The 26,621-nt window shown below is 37.5% G+C and overlaps 1 protein-coding gene across 5 annotated transcripts in view; it reads right to left on the bottom strand.

Annotated features, from left to right (window-relative positions):
- GRID1 (glutamate ionotropic receptor delta type subunit 1) overlaps positions 1-26,621 on the bottom strand; it is a 484,393-nt gene that overhangs the window by 68,634 nt on the left and 389,138 nt on the right. For all 5 annotated transcript variants that reach the window (XM_053983939.1, XM_053983935.1, XM_053983936.1 and 2 more), the window contains exons 7-8: positions 22,708-22,869; positions 21,344-21,463 (exon numbers count right to left, since the gene is read on the bottom strand). In XM_053983939.1, the coding sequence (XP_053839914.1) occupies positions 21,344-21,463; positions 22,708-22,869 (282 nt within the window). The remainder of the gene's footprint in view (positions 1-21,343; positions 21,464-22,707; positions 22,870-26,621) is intronic.

Below are 26,621 nucleotides of genomic sequence, written 5' to 3'. Positions count from 1 at the left end.
TGGGAAGGATTTTGGGACACATGAGCACATCCAGAGGAGGCAACAAGGCTGGAGAGGGGCTGGGAACACAAGCCCTGTGAGGAACGACTGAGGGAGCTGGGGGTGCTCAGCCTGGAGAAAAGGAGACTCAGGGGTGACCTTATCACTCTCTGCAACTCCCTGAAAACTGGTTGTGGTCAGGTGGGGGTTGGTCTCTTTCTCCAGGCAGCACTGACAGAACCAGAGGACACAGTCTCAAGCTGCATCATGGGAAATATAGGTTGGATGTTTGGAAAAAGTTTTTTATGGAAAGAGTGATAAAGTACTGGAATGGTCTGCCCAGGGAGGTGATGGAGTCACCATCCCTGGATGTGTTTAAAAAAAGACTGGATGTGGCACTGGGTGCTATGGTTTAGTTGAGGTGTCAGGGAATGTGTTGGACTCGATGATCTTGAAGGTCTCTTCCAACCTTGTGATTCTGTGATTCGGTGATAAGCAAAACTTGAGGAGGAAATAGAAGTGGAAGTGGCAACATCTGTGGGTCCTATCTGACTTCTTGCTGAACCTCAACAGTAATATAATTGGGTTTATCAACTTTCCTTTCCATAAATATCTGGTCACTGCTATCCATACATCAGAAAAAGCTCTAATACACAAGAATAAATGCAGAGAATGAAAAAATGTAGAACCTTCAGCTGGAAAAAAAGCCATCAACTCTGCAGGTTAAATGTCAGTTGCACATTATGTGCCTTCCTCCTGCAGGTTCCCTGCCAACTCTCCATAATAATTGTAAATTATTTTAAATTTTAAATTATTTTAAATTATTTAAATTTTAAATTTTAAATGTCCATATTAAAATCAAATAGTTCACTGTGTAAAATTTCAAGTACATTTTCATATATAAAATAACACCAGAGGCGTTCTTGTAAGAGTGCAGCTCACTAAACTTGTGTCACTTCCCAGAAGTGGGGATCCAGCCTTCTTCCTCAAGAAAATTGAGTTTAAGACAAGTTTCCCAGGTGAGGAGTAAAATAAAATAAATGTATATTCTAAATAATCCCAAACAAAACCACAACCAGCAAACACACCACTTCCTTCGAAAAGTACACTAACAAACTTAATACTAATTTATACACTGAAAATGACATAGCTTTTAAAAGAAAAACAGCTAGAAAAGAAAAGGTGACAGGAGCTTTGTGAGCACCTGACACACCTGATGATAGTATGTAGTGGATGGGCATAAAAGAGAAAACATGAACGTTTGTAGGGACATAGTTTAAACTCCACAGAGCAGTGGCACAGAGGGTTGAGAAGAAGAGGAAGGAATGCTCAGGAAAAACTGAGCAAGAAGGCCAGAAGGTGGAAGGCAGATGCACAGAGGGAGACAAAAGCAAAGGCACTGCCAAAGAGACAGAATTCCACAGCACAGGAGAGATGGCAGGCAAGTAACGACATGCAGCTTATTTTCCTTGATGGCAGCCAGCAGAAGCATCACTTACTGCTGCTGTACCTGACAGGCTGACCAGCTTAGTAACCAAATAGCATCCTTTAGAAAGAGAGGATTATTTGTTTGCTCCTCCTAGAACACATGGCAAAATATTATTAGTTGTGTCTCTGATGAGATATCCAATAAAGACATCTTCAAGGTTCTTCCTTCCACCATTATGTCACAAACTTCAAATTACTTGGCAAAGATGCCATAGTTTAACAATAAAATTTCTCTACAGCAGAGTAAGCAGAACCCCAAAATATAAAATATCAAGCATTAACATCTGCAAGTATGTCTCTGATTTGTATTAGACAATGTCAATTTGCTATTGCAGAATAAACATTCAAAGGAAAACTGCAGACACGTCACAATCACACTACTTCTGTTCATTTTCTCCGTTTTTTTCTTAGAAACTGGAGATATTAGATGTTTTTAAAAATGTCTGACTTATGAACTATAACAGTAGCACTGACATAAAATTCCATCCATAGTACAATAAACAAGTTCAGTGAATACTCCCGCGTTCATAAACCAACAGTATTATCTTTTGATATCAAGAAATGCTAATACCTGGTAAAGAGAGCTTGCAAGGTAATTACATTGTAGATTGACACAATCATCACATTCACTCCAGAGTTTCTCTGTGGGCTGGAATTTAGACATTACCAGCCATCTGCCCTAGGAGACAAGCATGAGGCTCTCACTGAAGTCAGCAAGAACTACGGATGTTAAAAATGGGCAAAGTTTCAGTCCCAACTCAGGAAAGAAATTAAACATTCCAATAGTCACACTGAATTTTTAGGTTAGACTCGGGTTAAAGGCCTTGCTGAATCAGGACCCTTTCTGTCAAGTGTTAAACATCATAACAAATAAATATCATTATTAGCATTTTTCATAAGCTGCCTAGATAAGTCCTCTGGTGTTCAGATAAATCTGACAAGAACAAAACCCACAAAATAAACCTTGGTTTGGGTAGTCAGAATCTTGAGAGCAGTATAAAATCAATTGGATAAAAAAAACCCCAGCCCTCACTTTGAATTTAGTATGCTACTGCTTTCTATACTTACTGACTGTGAGCATGACTGAGGTAAAATGTGAACACAAGAGGCCTTAAATAAAGCCAGATCAGAATTCTAGTATTCAAACCCCCCAAAGTCTTGAGTTCGCCACAAGAGATGTAAGACAGACAAATCCCACAGCTCCAGGTTTTTCAGAGAGAACATAATGTGATAATGAAATATTTTAGTAGAACACTGATATTCTCCTACTTAACCCCCATTTATTATCATAATGCCAAAAGGAACATAAAATTTCATGAACATGAGCAGTTAATATAGCAGTCCTGTTTACAATAATTGCATTGTATTTACTGCATCCACATAACTGTACTAGCAAGGTCTTTGGCAGGAGCATAAGTGGGTTTTGCAGTCTTTGTATGAATTTCATGGTGTTGTGTAAATAAAACTAGCAATGCCTAAGCTAATTTAAAGCTAGATTAGCTATGGTAAGGTGAACTGTTATTACACAGCTTGCAGAACAAATAGAAGCTGTAATTCTACTGGGAAAATATTCCAGGCAAGATCCTTAATTGGCAAAATCTGATCAATATCCCTTGACTTGACTGCTCTTCCACGACTGTATGAAAACTGAGGTTCCAGCTTCACTCTTTACCACTGATATCTTTGCTAAGTGCTCCCAGTGAATTTCTGTGTTAACAGGAACATTTCAGGAACTGGTTTTTAAATGATTGCTACAATATTCTGGACATCCATGTCATAGATTACATTACCAAAGTATCATAGTGAAATCTCTGTGAAACTGGTGGCTTAGAGATTAATTATCTTATTTACAGCTTTCTTTTTTTTTTTTTGAAAGCATTTTATTGGCGTCATTTGGTCATTCTTAAATTAGCACTAATACAAGTGAACCACAAACCAATCTCTCTACACCTCCTAAAGTACAGTAGGAGCCTTAAATTGTTTTAATGTAATGGAAGTTGTCAACATGACATTCCATTTATAGGAAAAGGGCAGTTTGGAACTATAGCACAAAATAAAACTGCATTTAACTTTATGAATCTAGAGACTTTTCCAAAGGTTTCTATAATAATAGGAAAGGAAAAATAATTACTCAAGACATACCGTAGGCTCACAGGGAAATAAGAATATTAGTGGTCTTTTTTCTATTCTACACTGTAGAATTCTCCTCACTTCCCCCCCAATTCATTAAAAGATGTTGCATATAGAAAAAGCATCCAAACATCTGACAGCGTTACCCTCTACACCAGCAGAAATATGACAAGGTTAATCATCTGGTTTAAAGGAATCTGACTTCCCCTTGCTGCTATCAGTTTTCTTGTGGAAGAACAGTCAATAATGTCTTCTAATCTCTAATAACAGACACAGGACAAACATTCTATTACAACCTAAATAAATAAGACAAACTTTAATTTTAGACCTGTCTATCAAAGGGCTATTCCAGTAATTATTACTGCTATGCTTGGCATCTTTTTTTTTTCTGCTTTTCCAGATTTATTTTTTTTTTAGATACTGCTTCAATTAACTGCCATTATGGTTACAAAAAATGAGATTAAATTATATTTTGGCTAGAAATACAATTATTTGCCACTTATCCTATCTTTTCTAACTTCTATTTTTTTCCAGCTCTGTTCTCCCCTTTTCAGTCATTTCTGTATCTTCCCCCACACTGCTCTCTACTCATTCCTCAATTTATGGGGAACTTGTTCTCACCAACAAGGAAGGGCTGCTGGGGAATGTGAAGCCCCAGGGCAGGCTTGGCTGGAGTGACCAGGAGGACATGGTGGAATGTTGAAGTGTGAAGACAGTGAAAAGGGTGCACAGCAAAGTCACTGCCCCAGACTTGAGGAGAGCAGACTTTGGCCTCTCCAGGGATGTGCTTGGTACAGAGCTGTGGGATAAGGTCCTGGAGGGAAGAGGGGCCCAGGAAAGCTGGTCAATATTCAAGGATCACCTCCTCCAGGCTCAGGAGTGATCCATCCAAAAAGAAGAAGCCAGGCAAAAAACACCAGCAGGCCTGCATGGATGGACAAACTCAAACACTAAAAGGATGCCCACAGAGGGGTAGAAGCAAGGACAGGAAACCTGGGAGGGATACAGAGAAATTGTCTGAGCAGCCAGGATCAGGCTAGGAGAGCTGAAGCCCTGACAGATTTAAGTCTCATCAGGGACATCAACTGCTGCTGTACTGCTGTAGTGAAATAAGTTGTTTCTGACTTTCTGAACAGTCACATATAAATGGTACATCACCACCTGACTTTTACATGTATCACAAAGCAAGATATTCAGGGCAGATATAACACACAGAAAAATAACTGTAGCTCAAAATACATAAAACAATCAAAATTTTTGAAGAGGATCTAAAACACCACCAAGGTAATGCACCAGCTTTTCACTTCCTGCATTTTGATATAAAATGTGTGTTCTGCAACATGAAATTAACACACATAGATCAAGTCTGAGGGAAAAAGGCAGCAAGCCCATATTTTGTTTCCACTATTTATGTACAGATATTAGGCACTATCACTATTGTGTTTCAGATTTTTCTGTCACAATGAAAAGGGGAAAAGTGAACTGGATAGATTGCAAAATTCAGAATTAAAAACAAAAAAATGTAAACACATTTCTACTAAAAGCAAACTCCAGTCTCACACTAGGACAAAGAATACCTATTTTTGAAACAAATTTTCTATTTAGTAAGACAAAAAAATATCAGAAAAGTAAATACATTTGGTTATTAAGGGGTATTCCCATGTACATCAAGATTTGAACCTGATTCTGAGCTGAAAAAGAGAAATCCCAAAAAAGGTAAATCAGGGGCAGCTGAAACCCAAAACTTGGGATTTTTTCCCCATGATGGAGACCAGCTGTGAAAGACAGTTCCATTACCAGATTTTGGAGATGTTAAACTTGATTTTAAAACCAGAAGAGGTCACTATAATGACTCCATTTTGGATTCCTCTACTACAAGGTTTGAAGAGAAACACTTAGACCTGTAGTCTCTATGAAAACTTTGAGCTGATAAACGAACTCATGGAAATTTCATGTCTGTAAATAGGTTATTCTACATTTATTTTCCTCATGTAGAAAAACTGAAGAGGAAATTCATGCACTGTTCTCCTTATTAAAAACAGAGAAAAAGACACACACAAATTTGGAAGTGCCACTGCTCTGCAGTCTTTGTCCAATATGAATTCTAGAATACAGAATAATTATTATGACTGTGGTGTTGATAGCACTGATCACACTACCCTGAGCATTAACAAAACACTGCATTTCCTGGTTGAAAATGAAACTGACCCCATGGCATCTTTTCACTGCCATTGAAGTAAAAGGTGACAAGAGAACACGGTGAGAGAACACAGATCCTTTGATTTTAACTACGAATCTCCCAACAGCAAAAATGGCACCTATTGTTGTGTAATGAAAGAAACTCTCTTATTAATAATTTCACTCTTTTCATCTTCAAGCTACTAATTTTCAACATGTTTCCTAAGAATTTATTTTGCCTTTATTACAGCTCTTGATTCAACCCAAAGTTAGCATCTTGTTTCAAAGATGCTGGTTCATTTTACCTCATACTGGCAGAAAGCTTTTAAACAATCATGAATTCAGTATTACATCTACTGTGCTATTAGCATGGTAAAATCTTACTGTTCAAGCATATTTCCTCTGGGTCATAATTATAAAAAGAATAGATTCCTGAGGGCATAATCTAACAAAGTACTGAAGTTGAAAGATTGTTTAAAACCTTATTGAGGTAGATGTCTACCATTTTCTTTCAAAAAACAATATCAGAGTTTTATAATACATCTGAAGGTTTTGATGTTTTTTTTTTTTTTTTTCTTGTTTTGAAGAAAAAAGAACCACATGCAGTTGAGAGTTTCATCAGTTGGCATAATCACTGTAGTATAGAAATTTTCATCCTAAGGGCCCTTCATCTTTTTGCCCATATATTCAGTAATTTTTGCAGTGGAAAGTCACAATGTCAACAGTTTGAGACATGACAGGTAAATAATTTCAAAGTACACAATAGCTGGAGAAGGGGAAAGTCAAGGGAGCTTTCAGGAGGATGGGAACTAACAGCTTACATTTATCTCAATAGCAGTCAATTTGCATCACAAATTAACTAATAGAGATAAAAATCTGCTTCAAACTCAGAGAAACAACACAACTGAGAATAAACTTCAAGAAGAAACTAGCTAGGCACAAATGGGCTAATTTGCACTGTAATACAAGCAAGAAAGTTAAACAAGAGATTATGGCCAATATTATACACCCAAAGGAAACACGAGCTAGGCTGGGAAAGGGACAGAGCCAGCCTGTGATCAGATCCAAATCAATTTGCACTTCATTACTGGACTTTGGCCACTTTAAAGGCACCTAATTTTCACAAGAAGCCAGGCAGCTGCTCTTCCCAGATGTCCTTTCTCCCCCACCCTATATTCTCCAGATAAATCCCTTAAAACATGCATAAAAAACCACCCTATACTACTGAAGAATTTTTGTAAATAAGGTGGTTTCTATATACCTGTATCCTGGTCCCCTATATTTAATTAATCATTTAGATTATATAAGCGGGTGCCTTACATAGATAGCCTACGATTCAATATAAATCATTATCTTCCAAACACATCTATTAAGAGAGTTAGAAATTATCTAGCTGGGAGATGACCAGGAAGACAGAGCACGTTATCTGTCATGGCAAATAAACAGGCTTGGGTTCCTTTAAGCATATTACTACAAAACAGTAAGAGAAAATATTTATAAAAAGCTATTACATGATACAGAGTAAAGCAATGCCACATAGGGAGGAAGAGGGAATTTAAAAATCCATTCAAAACCCAATTCTGAGGCAGCCTCATTTTCTACTAAGGAAAAATAAAGATCTGCAGAAGAGCAAAGGTCTTCATATGAAGGTAACCTTAGGGGGACCCTAAGGTTTCTATGAAGACAAAAGGCAGCAGTAGGAAGAAAGACATCAAAGTTCAGCTAGCTAGAATTCAATATTTTAGTCTTTGCAAAAGAAAAATTAAAAGGAGAAAAAAGTTTGTGCATTTTTCTCTCAGATAATTAAAAGAAATGCCAAGTGAGAGTAAGCTTTAATAAAGGAGACTTTATAAGTTAGAATCAGAGACACATTCATGATTAGAAAATATCTGGTTTTAATAAACTCTCAGCTGAGGTCTGTAGATGCCTGCTAGTGATGCAGAGCCAATCAAAGGTGTCTGGAGTGGCTGCAAAGAGAAGCAACAGGCAGAGAAAGGGAAGCTAAAGGACTGCTCTATGTTTGGTGTGTTTATCTGGATGACCTTACATATGCTGCCTTTCTGAAAACAGAACCCCCACTTGCACTGGTTGTACTCACTGCCTGCCAGTTACATTGCAAGGAATTATTGCTTTTATTGGTGAAACTGGGGTAAAATTTAGTTAGGTTTTTACATAAAAGCCTTAACTTTACATGAAAGAAGCTAATGTATGTATAGATACACATAGAAAAAATACCCTATATCGAATTAGTTCCTGAAACTGAAAATCACATAGATAAAAATGACAGCCATAACATTTCTTAGCTTTCTGAAAATGAAGAAAAAAGTTGACCTAGAAGATGAACTATTTATTAAGTCTATTAAAAAAAAATCTATTATTTTAAAAATTTCCATCTTATTTAAATAAATATTTGCACATGTGCTAAGCTAGCCTGCATTTTCTTTATATCCAAATTTTCCCTATTTTTCTTTCTAAATTACTACTAGACAACCTGTTGCCTTTTTTTTTTTTTTTTTTTTCAGGGTTTGTCCAAAAATATCTGGCAAATCCTCATCAGCTGATAGGTGATATAGGAATGTAACAATTTCCTGTACTGGAGGCAACTGAAGCATCCCACACATTCCAGCTTTCCAGTTTTCTGCACTCCCTGAGCAGACACGAGGCAGCTCTCCCTGTGCAGTAACCAGACCAGGAGTGCCCCAGGTGTGTTATCCTGATGGGAGCTCAGATCCTCTGCTGAGGGGAAGGGAGAGAGCTGAGCCCTCCCTGTGCTGCAGCCCGGCAGCTGGGCCAGCCCAGAGAATTGTGAGGGACACTGCAGGACTGTCTGCAAAATACTACGCAGAGATAATACAGAAAATCTCTTCCTCACAGCAATATTAAGTTCTGTAATATAATGTACAGTCTGGAAAGCATAGCTGTATTTCTAGCTTGTAATCAGCTAAAGGAAGCACTGATATTGTCTGTCAGGTTTATTGATGACTAGTATCCATAAATTCTTTCTGGTTTTCTCATATCCTTGCATTTCCACTGGGCATGTCTTGTTTCTCAACACTGAATTTTTGACAGCATTAGTCAGCACACCAAAGTAATGAATCCTACTGCTGTGCTTTTTCCATCCTAAAAATGTGTCCATATAAAGCCTTCAAAATGTTCCCAGAAGAACTGCTTTTTGTTGATTTGTATTTTTTAAGCGACTGACATGAAAATCAGATTCTAATATGCCACAGAGAAAATTAAGAGACAGTGAAATCTATAGATGCAGTATATATCTATAAGAGTTTGCATGCTTTATAGTCTTGCCCAAAATTTAAAGATGCTGCATGTTATGCAAATGGTTAACAGCAACAAAAATAGCGAGACCATTTGCATTTACAGTTGAGCATGTTGTGATATAAAAAAAGTCTAAGACAGCCAAGACCAGATATTCTTCAGTACAGATACATCAGGAAGGCAACAGAACTAGTCCTGAAGTGGATTTCAGCAGAGATGCTGTCAATCAGCCCCACTATTTAAATCAACAGACTTTCTCAGCTTGCTTAAGTTGCAGGCCAGCTGGAGGTCCCCTCCTCATGAATCACTGCATCCCCATGTTTTTGGGATTGCCCAAATTAACAGCCTGTGCTCCTGGTGCACTTCCCCACAGAGCACCGTGCTGCTGCCCAGCTGACCTCTGTGGTGACAGTGACAGGAGCCAAGGGAATGGCCTGAAGTTGTGCTGGGGAAGGCTTAGGTTGAATACTAGAAAAAGGTTCTTCACGCAGAGAGTGGCTGGGCACTGAACAGGCTCCCCAGGGCAGTGGGCACAGCACCAAGAAGCCTTTGGACAATGCTCTCAGGCCCACCCGTGGTGTGATCCTGTGCAGGGCCAGCAGCTGGACTTCATGACCCTTGTAAGCCCCTTCCAACCCAGCTCATTCTGAGATTCTGTGATTTTGAGATGCCAACAGAAAGGTAAAGAAATTCTGGAACGAAGATAGATCAAACTAGCAGCCATCCCAATTTCTGTGCTGGAAGACATTGTTAAAGCTTATTTTTGGTGACAGGAAGCATGGGGAACAGGGAAGGATTTGAAGCAATGATGGGGCAGGATCATGGCTGTACATAAATGGCTTTGGGTTTAAGGTGTGTTTACTTCTACTGAAAAAGAAGGAGAAAAAAAATCCCTTCCTTTGCTCACTGATCTGGAGCAGTATTAATCCACACAGTGTCTTTCTGGACTGGACTGTGAAATACCTACTGAAGAAAGCCAGAGCTACAGAAGGGAGATATCCTAGAGTGGTGTTTCAAAATCAGAATTAAAACAGCTTACTTCAACTAGAAAGTCAGGCTCTACAGAGCATTGTTGCTAGTCTGATGCTAAACTTTGAAGTCAGAAAATACCCACAGTTATTATGAATTCAGAACAGACAGCATTTCTGAAATAATTAAAGCCAGAGAGGCAGTAGGTACATTGACGTACCTATTTTATACCACCTACATCTAGAAAGTTAATTCAGCTACAGGAAAGGATATTTAATCTTTGCTGCAGCCTGACTAACTGCCGTGGAGCAATGGAGATTATTAATGGGGGCAGGCTAAGCTGGGAGACACAGGTGGGAAGGAAGCTGTAGAGATCCTTGCTGCTCCAATTCTTCTCATCCTTCTAGGGGATCTGGCTTACACTATTTCTTTCCCAAAAAAAAAAAAAAAGGGCAACTTATCTTCAAAATCCAGTATCAATACTCAAAATACCTACCATAAATCCTCCTGTACAGAGACACAAACAAAATGAGCACAGGTTCTTAAAGAATATTTTGCTCAAAATCTGTGAGACTAGAGAAAGATAATCTGGCAGGCAGCAGGAGCAGCAGGCAGATCCTCTCTGAAGTGCTGTTTATTATGAAGAAACAAGCTGTAGTGTACCTGTTCTTGTCAACTGGTGTATTTTAAGCAAGAAAATTTATTTCCTGATATCAGGATCCAGCTCTGGGATCCCCAGCTTAGAACAAGGATGTGGACCTGCTGCTGCAAGTCCTGAGGAGGCCAAGAAGATGATCAGAGGGCTGGAGCACCTCTGCTAGGAAAACAGCAGAAAGAGCTGAGATTATCCAGCCTGGACAAGAGAAGACTTCAGGGAGATCTTATAGCACCTTCCACTAGTCAAAGGTGGCAACAAGAAAGCTGAAGAAGGACTTTTTACCCTCATGGAGTGACTGCTCAAAGAGGAACAGTCCCTTCCAATCCAAGCTATTCTGTGTTTTGCCTGCAGTGTGCTTGTTAAAAGTCATAACTCTATCTTGTGAACTTGAACAATCATAATAAATTATGGTAACAAAACTAATGTAATTGCAAAAATTGTTCTAAAGCCAAAACTAGTTACTACCTTATAATTTTGATTAGTTCTGAAAAATGCCCTTCTAGTGCAATCTGAGCTCCTTTCCTTATAAAATCCCACCAAAAAAAAATCGTAAAATAAAAAAGGCCATCCAATCCCTATTTCCCATTTGTTTTTCTCTATTGGCTACAATAAATGACTGTTTTGCACTGCAGGTTGGGAGTGGAAGAAATAGAAAAGGAGCATGGTATGTGGATAATTAAAAAGATTAAACAGAAGTCATCATGGATAAAGGGTTTTCATGGTGTTAAGGCCTGTCTGACACAGTAGAATTGATAATAAAGTCTTGTAATACCACCCAAAGGAAAAATATACAGAAGCACACTACATAAAGAATGAAAACATATACAAACATTTCTCCCTTTCTTCTCCTGAGATTTAACACTAGGCATTTTACATTTTCTTCCTTACTTTTCTAATAAGTCAAACCATAGTTAGCTATAGATCTTTGAGCAATTCATCTGTCATTCAAAATAGAAACAGGAAATAAATATAGATTTGGAGAATGGATAGAATCTATTTAACCTCTCCGTTCAAGTATGACAATATGTTGAGTTCTATTTAAAAGTTGTGACTATTTCTTGCCAAAATGGGGGACATTGTGGCTTCTCTCCTGAACAGAGAGAAGTTAATGGGGCACAGGTCCATCAGCTGGGTCTGAAACTGGGGGATACATGAGAAGAAGAGAAGGAAACCCAGAGAACAAGCCTCTGACATAAGAAACTCTTCTTGAGATCCCAACAAGACTAGACATTTTGTTTTAATTAAGAAAGGAACTGAAATGTGCTGTTATAAGAGCCACACTAGAGTAGCAGAGTCTGTGGGCTGTACTTTAGATTCAGATTCGTTTTTTTCATTTGAAGCCAGCTCAGCCAGCAAATCTGTGTTTCTTGCTTCACTGGTTACTGTGTTCCTATTTGTGTTCAAAAAAAGAAGAAAGCCCTGAACACTGAATGGTCTTTCAGTGAGTCTATCGAGGAACAGTCCTCCACTGAACACTCAGAAACCAATCAGAGTTAATGAAAAATAACAACAAAACCTCAGTGCGCTTCCCTCATGCTCATAAAGGAAATGTTTTGTGTTATCTTTTGTCCTCTCTCACCCTAGAAAGAAAACCCAAAAGCCATGGAGTGATAACACTTGTTTCTGTAGTGCAATCACCTTGTAGTATTACTGAGAAAGTTTGGAAAGCCTATCACATGAAATACTTCACTCCCTATTATTTTAAAATTTAGGAGAAAAGAAAGAAAAAAGCAGACACAGCTTCAGATTCTGTTCCAGAAGCTTTCTCTGCAAGCTTGAGCTGTGAGCAGCACTGTTGGCTATACCTACCCTGAAAGTCACACCTTACACCTGATCCAGAGAAATATTCATCCCATCTTGGCACACACCCTGGAAAAGTCCCAACACTGAATGTTCTCCAAACTCAGATTATGACAGCATTTTCCTGTCAGAATGGCAGATTTCTGAACACACAACCACATGGTTTACATATTACACAATAGTTATACATTTAATTACCTGGACATCTCTCAGTATAACAAAACCACAGCCTCCAGGTGCTACTGAAATGAAAATAGCTACAGTGGCCTTGTAGTTTGATATTGAACAGCATCTTGAGAGCATGAGCTCAGTTTAGATTCAATACAGCTCAGACAGCAATCTTGCAAAGCAAACTTGTGCCTCACTGTATCTTATGGCAGAATAAATTGCACATAAAGCTTTAAGAAAATTATAGATGATGCCAGAACTACTCATACTGAAATGTTCTCATACAATTAAATATCACCCACACTCCTAGTTGCTAAATATTAACTTTTTTTTTTTTTCTTTTACTTGTCTAGGACTACTTTCTGGTAAGGCTCCAGGAACTATAAGCATCAGTACCTTTAGTCACCTCCTTAGCCAACCACAGTATTTGGATAGCTTTAGACTGCTTTGTAAAAGTACGCCTGGTTTTGAATTTTACCAACCTCATGTATATTTAGATAACAATCCTTACTTAAAAACAACCCAGGCAAATGCCCAATAACTGGTATCAGCCAGATACCATCCCTAGATTTTGTTAGTTCACCTACTTTAAAACATTTCCACTTCTCTCAGAGCATTGTGACAAAATATTACCAATGCATACAACTTGAAAAATGTAAGTCTTTACAATGAACAGTGCAGGGAGATACTGTGGTCAACCTGCTGAAACCAGCAATTCCCTCGACAGGCTGGTGGAATCACCAGTCACTTAGCCACCTACCACAAAATGTCACTGCCACTTTCACCCCTGACACAGTATCCCAGAACACAGGGCATCCAGGAGAAAGAATCTGACTTCCCTTTTTTTATTTTCCCAAAGTCCTCTGGTGGTGGGAGAAAGGGCAGGACCAGAAGACAGCAAAAGAATTTCAGACACAGTGAGAACAAGTGCAAGTGTTATCCTAAGTAAAGCACATCCTTTTGGGACCTTTTGGTCATATTCCAACTGAGAGGAATTTACTGCCATAGGCAAGCAAGCTCTCTTTCTTCTCATTCTGCTCATACTCAGGGAAACTGATCTTGGCAAGTAAATGAAAAGCAAATAACTGGTGTCAGATTTAACTATTTTTATGCAGTTTCTTTTCCTAAAAGAAAACCTTTATCTGGCTACCTGCTTTGGTCAATACTGACCAGCAGGATATTTCCCTAACTCCTTCACTGTAACAGAGAATCCCTGGATTATTTGTTGTTTTTCCTTTACTCCGCATTTCATCTGCTTTCCAACAAAGCCCAGTATTCTCAAGTTCTTCAGGCCTCATCAGTAAAGTCTGTTTGAGTGTGCAATTTACCTTTTCATAGGAAAGATACTGTAGTGAGTTAAGTAGATGATTGTGCATCATACTCATCAACGTATTAAAAACACTGATATACTATGGCATGTTCAGAAAGAATATTCCATTTGAGTTGTTATGTAAACCTATCTTCATTCCAGTAAAATGTTTTTCAAAATGAAAACCAAGTTTTACTACGTGTCATCTGCGTACTTTACCCAAATACATAAACTCATCCACTCCCACTGCAAAACATATTGTGGTACTGGACCAGGCATATTTTGGAATTCTTTCATTGACACAGGCTTCTCACTGATTATAGATTGTACCTATTTTAATGTAAGACTCAGTGTTTCCTGTGTAGTTTGGAAACAGGAAGTCTTCAATTTAAAGGCAGTTCTGTAAGGAACTGGAACAGCAGTAGGCCATCTCTGCCAAATACTGTAATTGCAGTGAATTAGCCAATAAAGACAAAGAAGTTTAATTAGAACTCTGATGCCCTTTTGAAAGTATCTTTCCATAAAGGTAAATTCAGGAATTAGGATAATTCTTTTTTTTAAGCATAATGAAATTAAGGAACCAGGTCAAAGCAAGCCAGATAGTTCCTGCCACTTGGTGACACAGAAGCTCCTCAAGTCCCACATTTTTGGGCTGATCACAAAGAAATCTTGTCATTAAACCTGTCTTTTGAAAACAGCATGAGAAAGTAGTTACTCATATACAGTAATGCAATCTGGCACGAAATGGCAGAAATAAAAATACAAATAGAAAGGGAAATTTAGATAACTTGTATTTATGCTGTTTATTTTAATAAGCCTAAAGAGAAACCATAAAGTTCTTTCATTTTTCTTAACTGCAATGGAAGCATGACCAAACAGATTAACTATCTATATTTAAAGATCCACTTTTGGACATATTGAATATATCAGAGCATTATACACAGGCAGGCACCAGAGTTACCCTGGATTTTAATATTACTGCTGAAATGAATTACCTCATAAATTATGCTTGGCCTACATGTATTTGCAGTTTATCCAATGATACAAGGCAGCAACCATTAGAAGAATTAAAAACATTTTTCAAATACTGCAGAGAAGACACTGTGCATGGTCTCCCTCAATATACAGACCTTGCAACTGTCCCTGACACTGAGATCATGCTGTAAATGAAGAAATGTTAGATATCCTTATTTTATGTCTTTATAAAAGCCAAGATGACATCTATTCCATCTGACAGCTAAGATAACAGTATTTCAGCATTATTATTATTATCAATATTATAGTTTTGTTTCAAAGCAGTTTTGCTAAACATTATACTAAAAAAACATTGTTCTGACATTCAACAGAAAGTTCTGGAATAGGTGTGAATTTTAAACAACAATCACAGATCAAAGATATTTCTCAGGGAAGAAAATTAAAAAAGACATTGTTCTTCATTTCTGGAGTAGTGAGCTTATTGTTTTTGTTCAAGATTGATACTGTGAAAAAGAAAAATTGTAAATAATCTCCATTCTGGGATTTCCAAAAAGGTAAAAATAATTTGTGTACTTTTTCTTCAAAAACTTCTTTTATTTTTCTTTGTTAAGCTCAGTGAATCCTGACCTGTTGCTGTATGGAAATAGATAGTGTTTTTTCATAGTGTCCATACTTTAGTACAGATTCTTCATCAGCTGAGGTACAGAAAGGGGCTTTTCTTGTCATCCCACTCTGAATACCTCCCTAGGATTCATCAATAAATTACAGGAGCTTTGGTGAAAACTCCATAATTAAAGATGCAACTGTATTCACAAGACTGATTTTAGCACTCCTGTTATCCCAATTTTATGCACTACTGCATATGTGTGAAAAAATGAGAATGTTATACCCACGATTCATTATAACCTGGTAGGTATGATACAATATATGTGACTTAGAAATTAGAAATTCTAAACATACAGGTAGTGGTGCACATGGCTGTAGAAACATCTGCAGCACCCTAATTGTCCTGGCCCCACACTTACCTCAGGTATGGCTGCTTTTTAAAATCTATCCTCAAGCTTCACACTGTGAAAATGTCATATCAACAGTCTTCCAAAGGGGAAGACCAGCATGATCTTATGCTTGGAGAAATTCCAACTCAAATTTGCAAGACATCCCTTTTGCTCAGTGTTGACACTGGCACAATTTGCAAATAGAAGTAACAGTTTATACACACGCATAGGTCCCATTGGTAATGCTTTCCAAAAACATAATTTAGAATTTAAAAAAAAACTTTAAAAGAACTATGTATCATATATCTGCAACAGAAAATACATTTTAAAAATTGCTTACCCACTCTTCAGTGAAATAATTCAGCTAGAATTTTACAATGAATGCATACACAACATTAAGTATATTTAAATTAGAAAAAAAAAAAGCCCAATTTGCAGAACTTGGGCAAGCAGCAACCCCATTTTATTTCAGAGAAAAAACAAACCAAAATGCTCAAGGTTATTATGTTTCTTCTTTAGTTTTCTTCTATTATTTAAAAATTGATCATAGCCATTTCCTGTACGTTAAGCTGTATTTTTCACCATAAATAATTCAACTTACGGAATATGCAAGGAATGCATTTACATTTGTTCCTCATATATGCACATGCACAGGAAACCAGAAATAAAAATTTAAGGGGTTGATTACATTGAGTAAAATACTTCAGTTGTTTCTTCAGTTTGACACAATGTGGTTATAGGATGAATCACAATGCTCTTTTTCCAAATTATTGCACCACGACACTCAATCAACCCAAGCAGAAAGAAAAAGTTTAACCAAATGTAAATATGTGGAAATTGCATTCTACCAAGAGGGAGAAGACTATTCACCCTTCCCTTTACAAAGTAACAGAGGGATTTTAATGATCAAAAGTAGCCACAAGTTCAGTCTTAACACTTCTGCTGAAAGATAGCTTGGCCAAACAATCAAACTAAAATACTGCACCCAAGTGTCTGTTTATGAAGTGCTCAAACAGGAGGCAGGAATCTGTTTCACAGCTATACCCAGGCAATTAAGTTATGTATTTTTCCTTGTAAGTAAAACTGATTCAACTATGGTAGGAACCACATAATTCTTTTGGTGTAAATATAACTTTTAGCAGCATATGATGGGATTTGGCAATATTCTTGTAGGTGAAAGCACTTGATACTGCAGATGTCTAAAAATACCATTTGTTTTTGCAATGAATAAGAAGCATAGGATTTGTCATCACGATAATAATGAGATTTTGTCTAAAAGTAACAATCCCAATTAAACCATGGTATCAGAATTCAAAAATGTGGTTTCAACAACTGTGAAACATATCACAAAAACTACTTACAGTGACTTCTGCAGTCTGCCTCAGAAGTGCTGTAGGAAACAACTGTAACTGTTTACAAAGCTGATGATATTTCAAGAAAATCTAATTTTTAAAAAAATAAAACATACCAACTGACAGAAATGAATAACAAATCATAAACATTATCATTTTGAACAGAATGCTTCTTATGAAATACAAAATGTGTGCAAACCATTAATTCTGCTTTCATAACAGCCAGCTTGGGAAAGAAATACAGATTGCTTTAGAAAAATATGCTCCCTGTCGTAAAGTAAACTGAATACTCACATCATTTCACACTTACAGAAGATCTTCCTGCCAAAGATGAAGATGAAGATTATCATAAAGCTCCTTACAGGCATCTTCTAACTTAGCCTAATCACATCCCTGCAAGGTGTGTTAGCTGTTATGGTGTTCTCTGCACACATGGTCAAACAAGAATAAATAGGTTTACACCTCAAGAGCTCACAGTCGTGTGGTGACTTGCTAGGAAAGCTACCCGGAGTTCCAGCTCCCTTCGTTCTGCCTTCACAGCTGGATCATCCAGCTCTTATATGGTGTAGAATATACCTAAGTGCAGGAACATAAGGAGTATGAAGCATCCCAGATGTTCTGAAAACTCCATCAAGGCTTTCATTAATAAGAGCTAATGATACAGATAGTATCTAAGGAGTGAATTAATATAGTCCTGCCTTTCTTTCCCCTTCTTTGACCATTGTATTGTGAAAGTAGGACATCAGCTTGATTTTTGCTTTTTCCTTTTTGATCTATTCTGTTCCCTTATTAATTTACATCCACTTATTTTTCTTTTTTTTTTTTTAATATACAGATATTCTGGTTGCTATTTCTGAAGGTGTTTATAGACTTTAGGAACGTAAATCATAGTGGTAATCATCAAGCAATAGACATTTAAGCCTTTTCAGTTTCTCTAGCAACCTTCAACTTTCAAATGCCCCAATAAGCCACCACATAAATCTCTATTTCAAGCATGAATACAAGACACTTTCTAAATTTCCACATGTACACAGTGAATTGAAGGCAATTACCTGAGCCTTTTGTAAAACAAGGTGATATACCTTAAGGTATACCCTGTTCTTTTATGTTTAAACCAAAGAAATTAGAGCATTTTCTGAAGTTTCTCTTTCATTTAAGTATACCCAAAGGAAAAACAAATGGTAACAACACAAAATACACAAAAGCCTCTGCCTCTGTGAGCCTTTACCAAAACCACATGGTTTTAGACTTGAGTAAGAAAAGAGAAGACAAAGTGAGTTGTGGAATAAAGAAGCTACACTAAGCAATGAAATATATATATTTAGGTGCAATCATAACTAAATCACAGCTAGCGGAAGGAAAAATGGTCTGCAGAAAGACCAGATCTCAGGACAACAGGAGAGTCAAGATGCCTCTGCAAAATAATTCTGATAATTCTTGCAGATTTGAGTTACTGACTTGGACATCCTCCCAGGAATCTTTCTGGTGGAAATGATCCCCAAGAAACTTTGTAAAGGATGCTGAGTGTTAAAGGTCCAATTTAAAGATTTTGACTGGATTCCCTCTAAGGTTCAACACTCAACATTACAGTCTTTTGCCCTACCTTGTCAATGATCCTAAGTGCAAAGATTTCTTGTAGGGTGTGGACAGGGATGAATAACTACAGATGCTTTCCATACACAAATAAAACCATGCAGAAAGAACCCTCTGTTTTCTACCCAAAGTACATGCCACCACAGCTAAACTTGACCAAAGGCTGAAACGGAAGCAGCAGACAATAAATCAGAGCTGGTCTCCCACCCAAGTAACATAAATAAGACAAATATGACTTTTTGAGCCTTTAAAAGTACTTCTAAGCTGTAACATACTTCTGCTGCAGTAATAAAAAGTCAGGCTGCCTAAATAACTGAACTCCAGCAGTTCCATGGTAATTTTGCTGTAAGAGGTATCATCTCTTCCAAGTTCTTCTCCAAACCTCTGTACCATATTGCTGACTTTTACTCTCTCTATATATTAGACTGAAAGGATAATTTCCAGAACTTCATTTTAGCTCAGAGCAGTATTCCACAGCCATTAGCTTTTTACCCATTTAGAATCATCCTCCCTTTCAATTTTCGGGAACTCTACAGTGTTCTGAATTTAACACCCAAAGAGTTTTAAGCCTTCCTATATTAACCACCTAGCAGCACAACCTCAAAGTAGCACACTAGGGATCAAAAGTAATCAGTAGTATACCAGGTCAGCCATTTTAGTAATTTTCCCATTTAGTAATTTTACCTATTTCTTTGCCTTGTGGTCGCTTTTGAGTGATATCTTAGTTATCTCCACCTCACACCTTTGGATTATGTGTCAATTTGGTCAGTGTGCTGCACATACCAAAGTGAGAGCATTTGTATCTATGGTACCATATTTGAAATGCACATTAGAAAGCACCTAGTAATGTACAGTCACACATCCCAGTTTGCCTGTAAGGCTCAAACCTGTGCTCTGTGGTGTTTATGCCAACTTTACTGGAAGGTAAATATTGAAGCATCAAGCAATTATGTGACTTAAGCAAAGCCACTTGGGAATTCTGTAAAAAAAATGGGACCAAACTTAAATGTATCATGGTATCCATGTACTAGGGACAACACAGCACTGACAGGACACTCAGGCTTTTCTGGACTGGCAGCTGCAAACAGTGGGGTAGTCCACAGCATCTCACATGGCACCAGATACCTCTGCTTTGCATACTTGTGCATAAAGTGAGGAGCATACTTCTGTCTGAGAACCAGGATTGATTCCTACACCTCCTAAACCAACCTTGTTTCATTAAATAGGCAACACTTTTTCCAAAATTAAGACAACAAGATAATATTTTATAATTTACATAGTGTTTGAAACGTAAGACTTCCTCATTTTCAATCTTCTAGAAATGAAAGTGGACTGAGAAATAGCCTTTTCTGGTCACCACAATATAAGAGCCAAACTGAAGCGTTCAGAGGCACATTTTTGGCAACAGAAAATTTTCAATTATATCTCCTGGAACTTATACATTTCAAATACTTGTCTCCCTTCTGCTGAATTTCTAATAGATATTGCACAACTTTGGCTCCATGTCTAGAATCCTTGTGCCAAATTAGACTCTGAAGGAATCTCATGTTTAGCTGATAAAGATGATTATATAAACAAAAATGGCTTGTTTTTCCACTTCTGTAATTCAGACAAATCAAAGCAAATCACAGAAACCAATGGCCAAATGAAAATAAGAAACCACATATATTTTAATTATTTGTGAAATCCTCTTTGGTCAGCTCTGTTTAATGTAGGACCCATTGATCATACCATGGTAATGTCTGTATTTCAACTATCTGAACAGTTTAGAAACTACTTACAGCATGGGTTCCAATCAGAACCTCACTGTTCAAGTGACAGTTTCATATATTTTTTGAGCATCCCCTCTACCTGAGTGTGTTCAAGGTAGCCTTCGCAGAACACGACAACTTATGTCAATAATCCCATGGAACCACTTTAACTGACTTCTAATCCTTGGCAGTCCTTGTTCCAACAGCTACCACCAATAGGTCAGTCTTTACGTTTCGTGACAGAGCATCTTTAATTTTGGAAATTATCTTCTCCAGAATTTTTTTTATTTATCTCAAATTATTGCAGCAGCTACACTTAAAACATCCTAGTGTGTTTACGTAATTTATAAACTCAGCTATCTTCCTTAGTAAGACAAGTGCCAATTGAGTTGTATCTTCCATATTTCTATTATAGCACTCCTATCTTAATTAACAATAAAATACATAAGCTAAATTGTGCAGTCTTTACTATTATGTTCACAGGATGCTTATGGCATTGCGTCGTTACTGCACACGAGAAATAACTTGCAGGATTCCTGCCTACCAATATAAAACCGGTTTTCAAGATTTAAGTGTGTAATAAATTAGAAAATATTTCTCATAGAGTAAATGTCTTCTGCAGCATAGCGTTAATTCATTCTTGAAGAATAACGTTTTCTCCTATGATGCAGGGTGTATATTATTTAGAGGAAAACAAAAGAGAGAAGGAAGCAGCATATCTTTACCCGCCGCACGTCTTTGCCGAATGTTTCGCTGTAGCTGGTGCCCAGTATTTCAAATTGGACATAGGGGTTGGCTCCATCTTCTCTGAACTCCATAACACCAGTTAGCCCAGTTATATGGCCCTAAGGAAGGAAGTTTGAGAAATTTGAGAACAGAAGACATTTGCCTTCATAAACGCTCCTCTGCATAAAATATGTGCCAAATATGCTTAAATCATGTTTATAGTGAACTTAAATGTGGCCATTGCATGTTCTTCACTAGCTCAAACCCAGCACTAGACGAAAGACTTCAGTTTTTTCATTTTTTTTCAGAAAATTACTTTAGCACTAACACACCCAGTGTTTATGGCCATCAGGTCATTACTGTCCACAGAAACAGACTCCTAAGAAAAAGAGAAGGGCCTTAGCGGACTGTGAGACAGCTGCCCTCCCAGGGAAACTGAGGGCAAGGGGCTCAGTTCTCAGCTTGAGTACCAAGGCATAAACTCCCAACCCAAAACAAAGGGGATGCCTGCTGTGCTCCCAAGAGAGGCATGAAAGAAAAACAAAATTGCAACTCTGTGAAACTATCAGAGACTTTGATTCTGGCTTTGTAGCAAAGAGGCTTGAAGGGACACCAAAGTTTGAATTAATTTAGCAACAAAGGATGGCATCATTAGGACTTGTCAGAATGATCAAATTGCATCATTTTCTAGGGGAAATCTATTTCATCAATATATATTTGGTAACAGGGGGCTTCTGAACAATTGCAAAGTTAGTATAGTAAAAAATTAGGGTTTTTTTCTACTATTACTTGTATCAAATAACTTTTCTACAAGAAGTTGCCATGTGTTTGCAAAGCCACAGATCTGTTTATATTTGAGTATTTCAGCATGGTGCAAGATAGTGTAACTGTTAGTGACAGCCAAATCAGATCCTTTTTGCTCTGCTCTGGGGTACAGCACACAAGTAGATCCTTACCAATGCTCAGCTAACTTACAAAGCTATCTGAGCTGTTGAAAATGGAACATAAGTCTTAAACCTCATCACTGGTTTACCCTCCTGCCCCTTAAGCTCCTTAAGTTATCCTCTTGCAAAAGTGCATTAATCAATTCCCATGACTACTCCAGATCCTACTTCCTCCACAGAAGGCAGCCACAAAAACAACAGAAGTAGAACACACTGGACCCACACTGCACTGTGTGTAATGTTTATCATAAATCAGTTGCTTGTTTAATAGCTGTGGATTGTCCTTGGTCGCTGTAGATCACTTGCTTGTAATACATCAAAGAAAAGTTGAATAGAAGTTAAAACCTTCTTCAAATGCTCAAGCAGACATGAAGCAACACTTTCAATTGCTCACACAATGGTGGTTGGTCTTTTCTCACCTTCTTAATAGTCTCTAGCATGGATCTTCCTCCATTCCAAGGTTTGGTGGATTTCCTCATGCAGTTCAGACTTGCCATGCTGTGCCATTTTCTGTCCTCCAGTTTTCTGTGGAAAGCATTGGCCAGCATGAGCACACTGTCATACAGGTACAGGTTGGAAACCTGCAAACAATAATAAGAATGAGCCTCTTCTTTTTATGTGAGCACCTTCCAAAGAAATGATAAAAACCAGCAGAGAAAACAAAAGAAGGCATAAGTAAGAACTCAAAGCTGGGTATGTTTAACATGTTCAACAGTCAAAGCATTTGAGACAAATGCCTGTGCTCCTGGGTCCCTCTGTCCAAGGGATTCTGGCACACAGGCACTGCCTGAGCGTTACTGCAATGCAGTGCTGTAAAAGAGAGATCACACTCCACATATAACTCAAACTACAGAGGGAGTACAGCTATCTATCAATGAAAGACAAGGATTGCTACTTTGTCAGCCCTTTCAGCAAGGAGGGAAAGACAGAATGGAATGAAGTTCTTGGGGGTTTTATTCATTTGATCAACCGGTAATTTCTGGCACAGCAAAATCCAATACACACACAACTCTTTTGAACAGAAGGAGGAGAAATTACAGTATTATTTTGGTCTTAGCATCTCTTTCCACCAAAAGTACATGAGGCTGGTTATATGCTACTTTCTCTGGAGCTACTGAATTTAGCCTCCTTATTCTTCAATTTACGTGAGAGATAGAGAAATAAACAAATGATGACAAAGACTCCAGTAAGAACAGAACATCACACTAGTAATGCTGAGCTACGTATTTAATTTTTCAAACCAAGACATGTCTAGCAATACATGATTAGATCTTTGACAGGTAGTGGTATCTACCTCAAATGGTAAAACTTTAGTAGAGGAAGTTGGCTGACACAAGTGATTTAAAAAAATAATTAGATACTCTTCACCTGTTCCCAGAGTTCACATGCACTCTGCTTCAAACATATGCACAAGGGGTCAGATTTAGTCTTTACTGAACTCAAATCTTCACTTTACATCATTGGCAAGACACAGCTTTTTGTGTTAATGCAGCAGCAACAACAACACTAATACTAATAATATTTCTTCTAGCTGTAGGCTTTAATCATGATCATCCCTGACTTTGCCATTTATCTCCTGTATTTTTTTAGTTCACCTTAGAAAGTAATGCTTAGACACCAGGAAAGGATTGCAAGAAGTTAATTCAGCTGCGTACTTCCTATAAATGTGACTCTCTAGGTGTCCCAATAAAAGTGTCACTCTATGAAAGTTTAAACATATATTACTGTTGAATCACTGGCTGCAGGTAAACTTCTGATATCTGCAAGATGCTAATCTTCAGAAACAAAATGTTTCACGTTCCATAATCTGGATGTAAATTGAAAACCTAGGCACTTTGAAATATCTTCTAGTATAAGTAAATCTGAATGAAAGATATATAAGCAAAAATTAATTTTGAAAGAATCAAAATACAAAGAAAAAAGGATATTGCAAATACACACTTATTTAAGTGACTAAGCATAAAAAGGGATCTCAACATGAAAACAACGCAAACCTATGAGATACTATCAGGGAGAATCTCATCTGGCATTGCCATCTTTTTTCCCTTCTTTTCTTTCCAGCCTTGCTGAACAAGCACTCCACATTGCCTTTATTTGCTATTTTATCCAGTTACATATTTTCTTTTTAGAATATTTTCTGAAGTAGCTATATGCCATACTTCCTCTGGTTTTAAGACAAGTAATTAAAGAGTTAACAGGAGTCCCAGCAACCAAGTTTCTTCTGCTCAATTGCATTTGTTTCCCTATTCTGTAGATATTTCCAAACAACTTTCAAATAAAGCAACCAAGCGGATCCTTATTATTCAAGAGGGCACTTTTCTTCTGGGCTAAACAACTCTTCACAGAAAAAAAAATCCAAACAAAGCTCAGATCCCACAAGATACACCACCCCAAACCACACACCACAAAATCCACTTTCTTTGAAATAGGTTTTAAATACATAAGAAAAAATGCCATTTCTTATAAGCCTTCAGGATCCTCTTTGCTCCCAACTGAATTTCTTTTTACACACTCACTTTTAACTGACAACTAATTGTCTGTTTCCTTGGAACTTCCACAGATCAGAAATGCCTTGTGTTTTCTCTGTTTGGCACTGTTCTTTTGCAGCTCTGGAAAACTGCAGCCTCATTCCCAAAAACAGTGCTTGCTTTGCTAGCAGAGAGCTCTAAGGCAAAATATAAAATGCACTTGGGTACGCTGTTTTCTGCTTTTCATGTGCTTGGAGAAGACACCACAGTTCTGCACATGTGACTGACAGAGCTTGGGAGAATTGCACTGAGGATCTCAGCCTGCACAGCCTTGCACCCAACTCAAATTGCCTCCTGCTGCAGAGCAAAACAAAACAATCCTGTGTTTACCAACCCAATCCTCACCATTCAGCTAGACCTTCAATGGACTTTGTATCACTACAGTTCCATTAATTTCTTGTGAAACAATGCTATAAATTGAGAGATAGCAAGATGGGGTCGGCACAAGAGGAGTCTCCACTACGTTTGTCCTTATTCTACATCTGGTGATCTGTACCAAGGCAGAAGAAAATGTTGCGCAGAATACACCAGTTTTTTTGGGGTTTTTTTTTGCCATGGAAAGAATATTCTGCATGTTCTGTTGTATTATCCACTGGTATTTTGCCATTCTGGTTCTCTTCTGCTGAAAGCCTCATCCCAAACATGAGCAAATGGTGCTTTTTAATCAGCAAAATTCCTTCCATCATATAATCATACTCTATTTACTCCAGTAAAAATGATATGCATACATAACTACATTTTACTCATTACTCACTGAAGAGTCAATATCTATGGAAGAGTAAGTTGCATCTTACTCACACAATCAACACTTCTATTTTAGAACAGAAAATATGCAAGCTAGGAAAAAAAACAACAAAATTTCCACAACTAAGGCTGGATTTCTAATAGTAAGAAAAAAAAAAAAGACACAAACATTCTGGCCTCATCTCACAGTAAATTCAGGGCTATAATAATATTCTTTATTCCATTCAAATACAGCAACATCTCTGCATATGTCATAATCATATTTGCAACATGAGTTTGCTGTAACTTCCAGAATAGTGATGCTGTGAAAAAAAAAAAGGATTCAGCAGAGATGGCCTGTATGCCTTTTTTACTGCATCTGCAGTATTTTAATTTTAATTTTAAATTTTAAAATTTTAATTTCAGTGAACTGTCAAGTTCCCTATGAGTATGGACATGAGAACTGAAAGGGAATTTTTGAGATACCCAAGGGTTCAGCTGTACTCTGATTCTACCAGTACTGTCAGAGGCATGAGAAAATAGTTAATTTTAAAAAAATTAATCTTCTCTTCAGGTATCATTCAGTAATGGTAGGAAAGCAAAAGAGAAGCAAAAGAAGGTAACATACTTGGCTAATTTGGGTTTTCAAAGCTCTGGAGTATTTTTTAATTCCCCTATTTGGATATTCATAGGGGAACAGAGGAAGAAAGGACATATCTTTCTGAAGCGATTTCCCTTAATAGAATAAAAATTCCTAGACTAGAACAAAGTATTTGATGATTTTGGTCATGTTTGGAGGAAGTGACAGTAATTTTTAGTTCTTCTTACTCTCCATTGCTGACAGTGTAAGAGCTGGAGGTACTGAAATGGTTTTTGATCTATCTGCTGTAAGAATGATGGTGACTGCTTCACCAATACGTTAAAGAATATACCCTGTACATGAATAATTTTAGGCATGTTCTGGTTTATCTTCTGGAAATTATTCCAGACTTTATAAGCTCTTTTTTTGCACTGAAGAAATAAATCCACCATATGCTAGTATAGCACATCAGAAATTTTCAAGAATGGAAATCTATCGCAGT

The sequence above is a fragment of the Vidua macroura genome, chromosome 8 (assembly GCF_024509145.1).
Source record: "Vidua macroura isolate BioBank_ID:100142 chromosome 8, ASM2450914v1, whole genome shotgun sequence".
NCBI classification, from domain to species: domain Eukaryota; kingdom Metazoa; phylum Chordata; class Aves; order Passeriformes; family Viduidae; genus Vidua; species Vidua macroura.
This window is presented reverse-complemented; position numbering and strand designations above follow the sequence as displayed.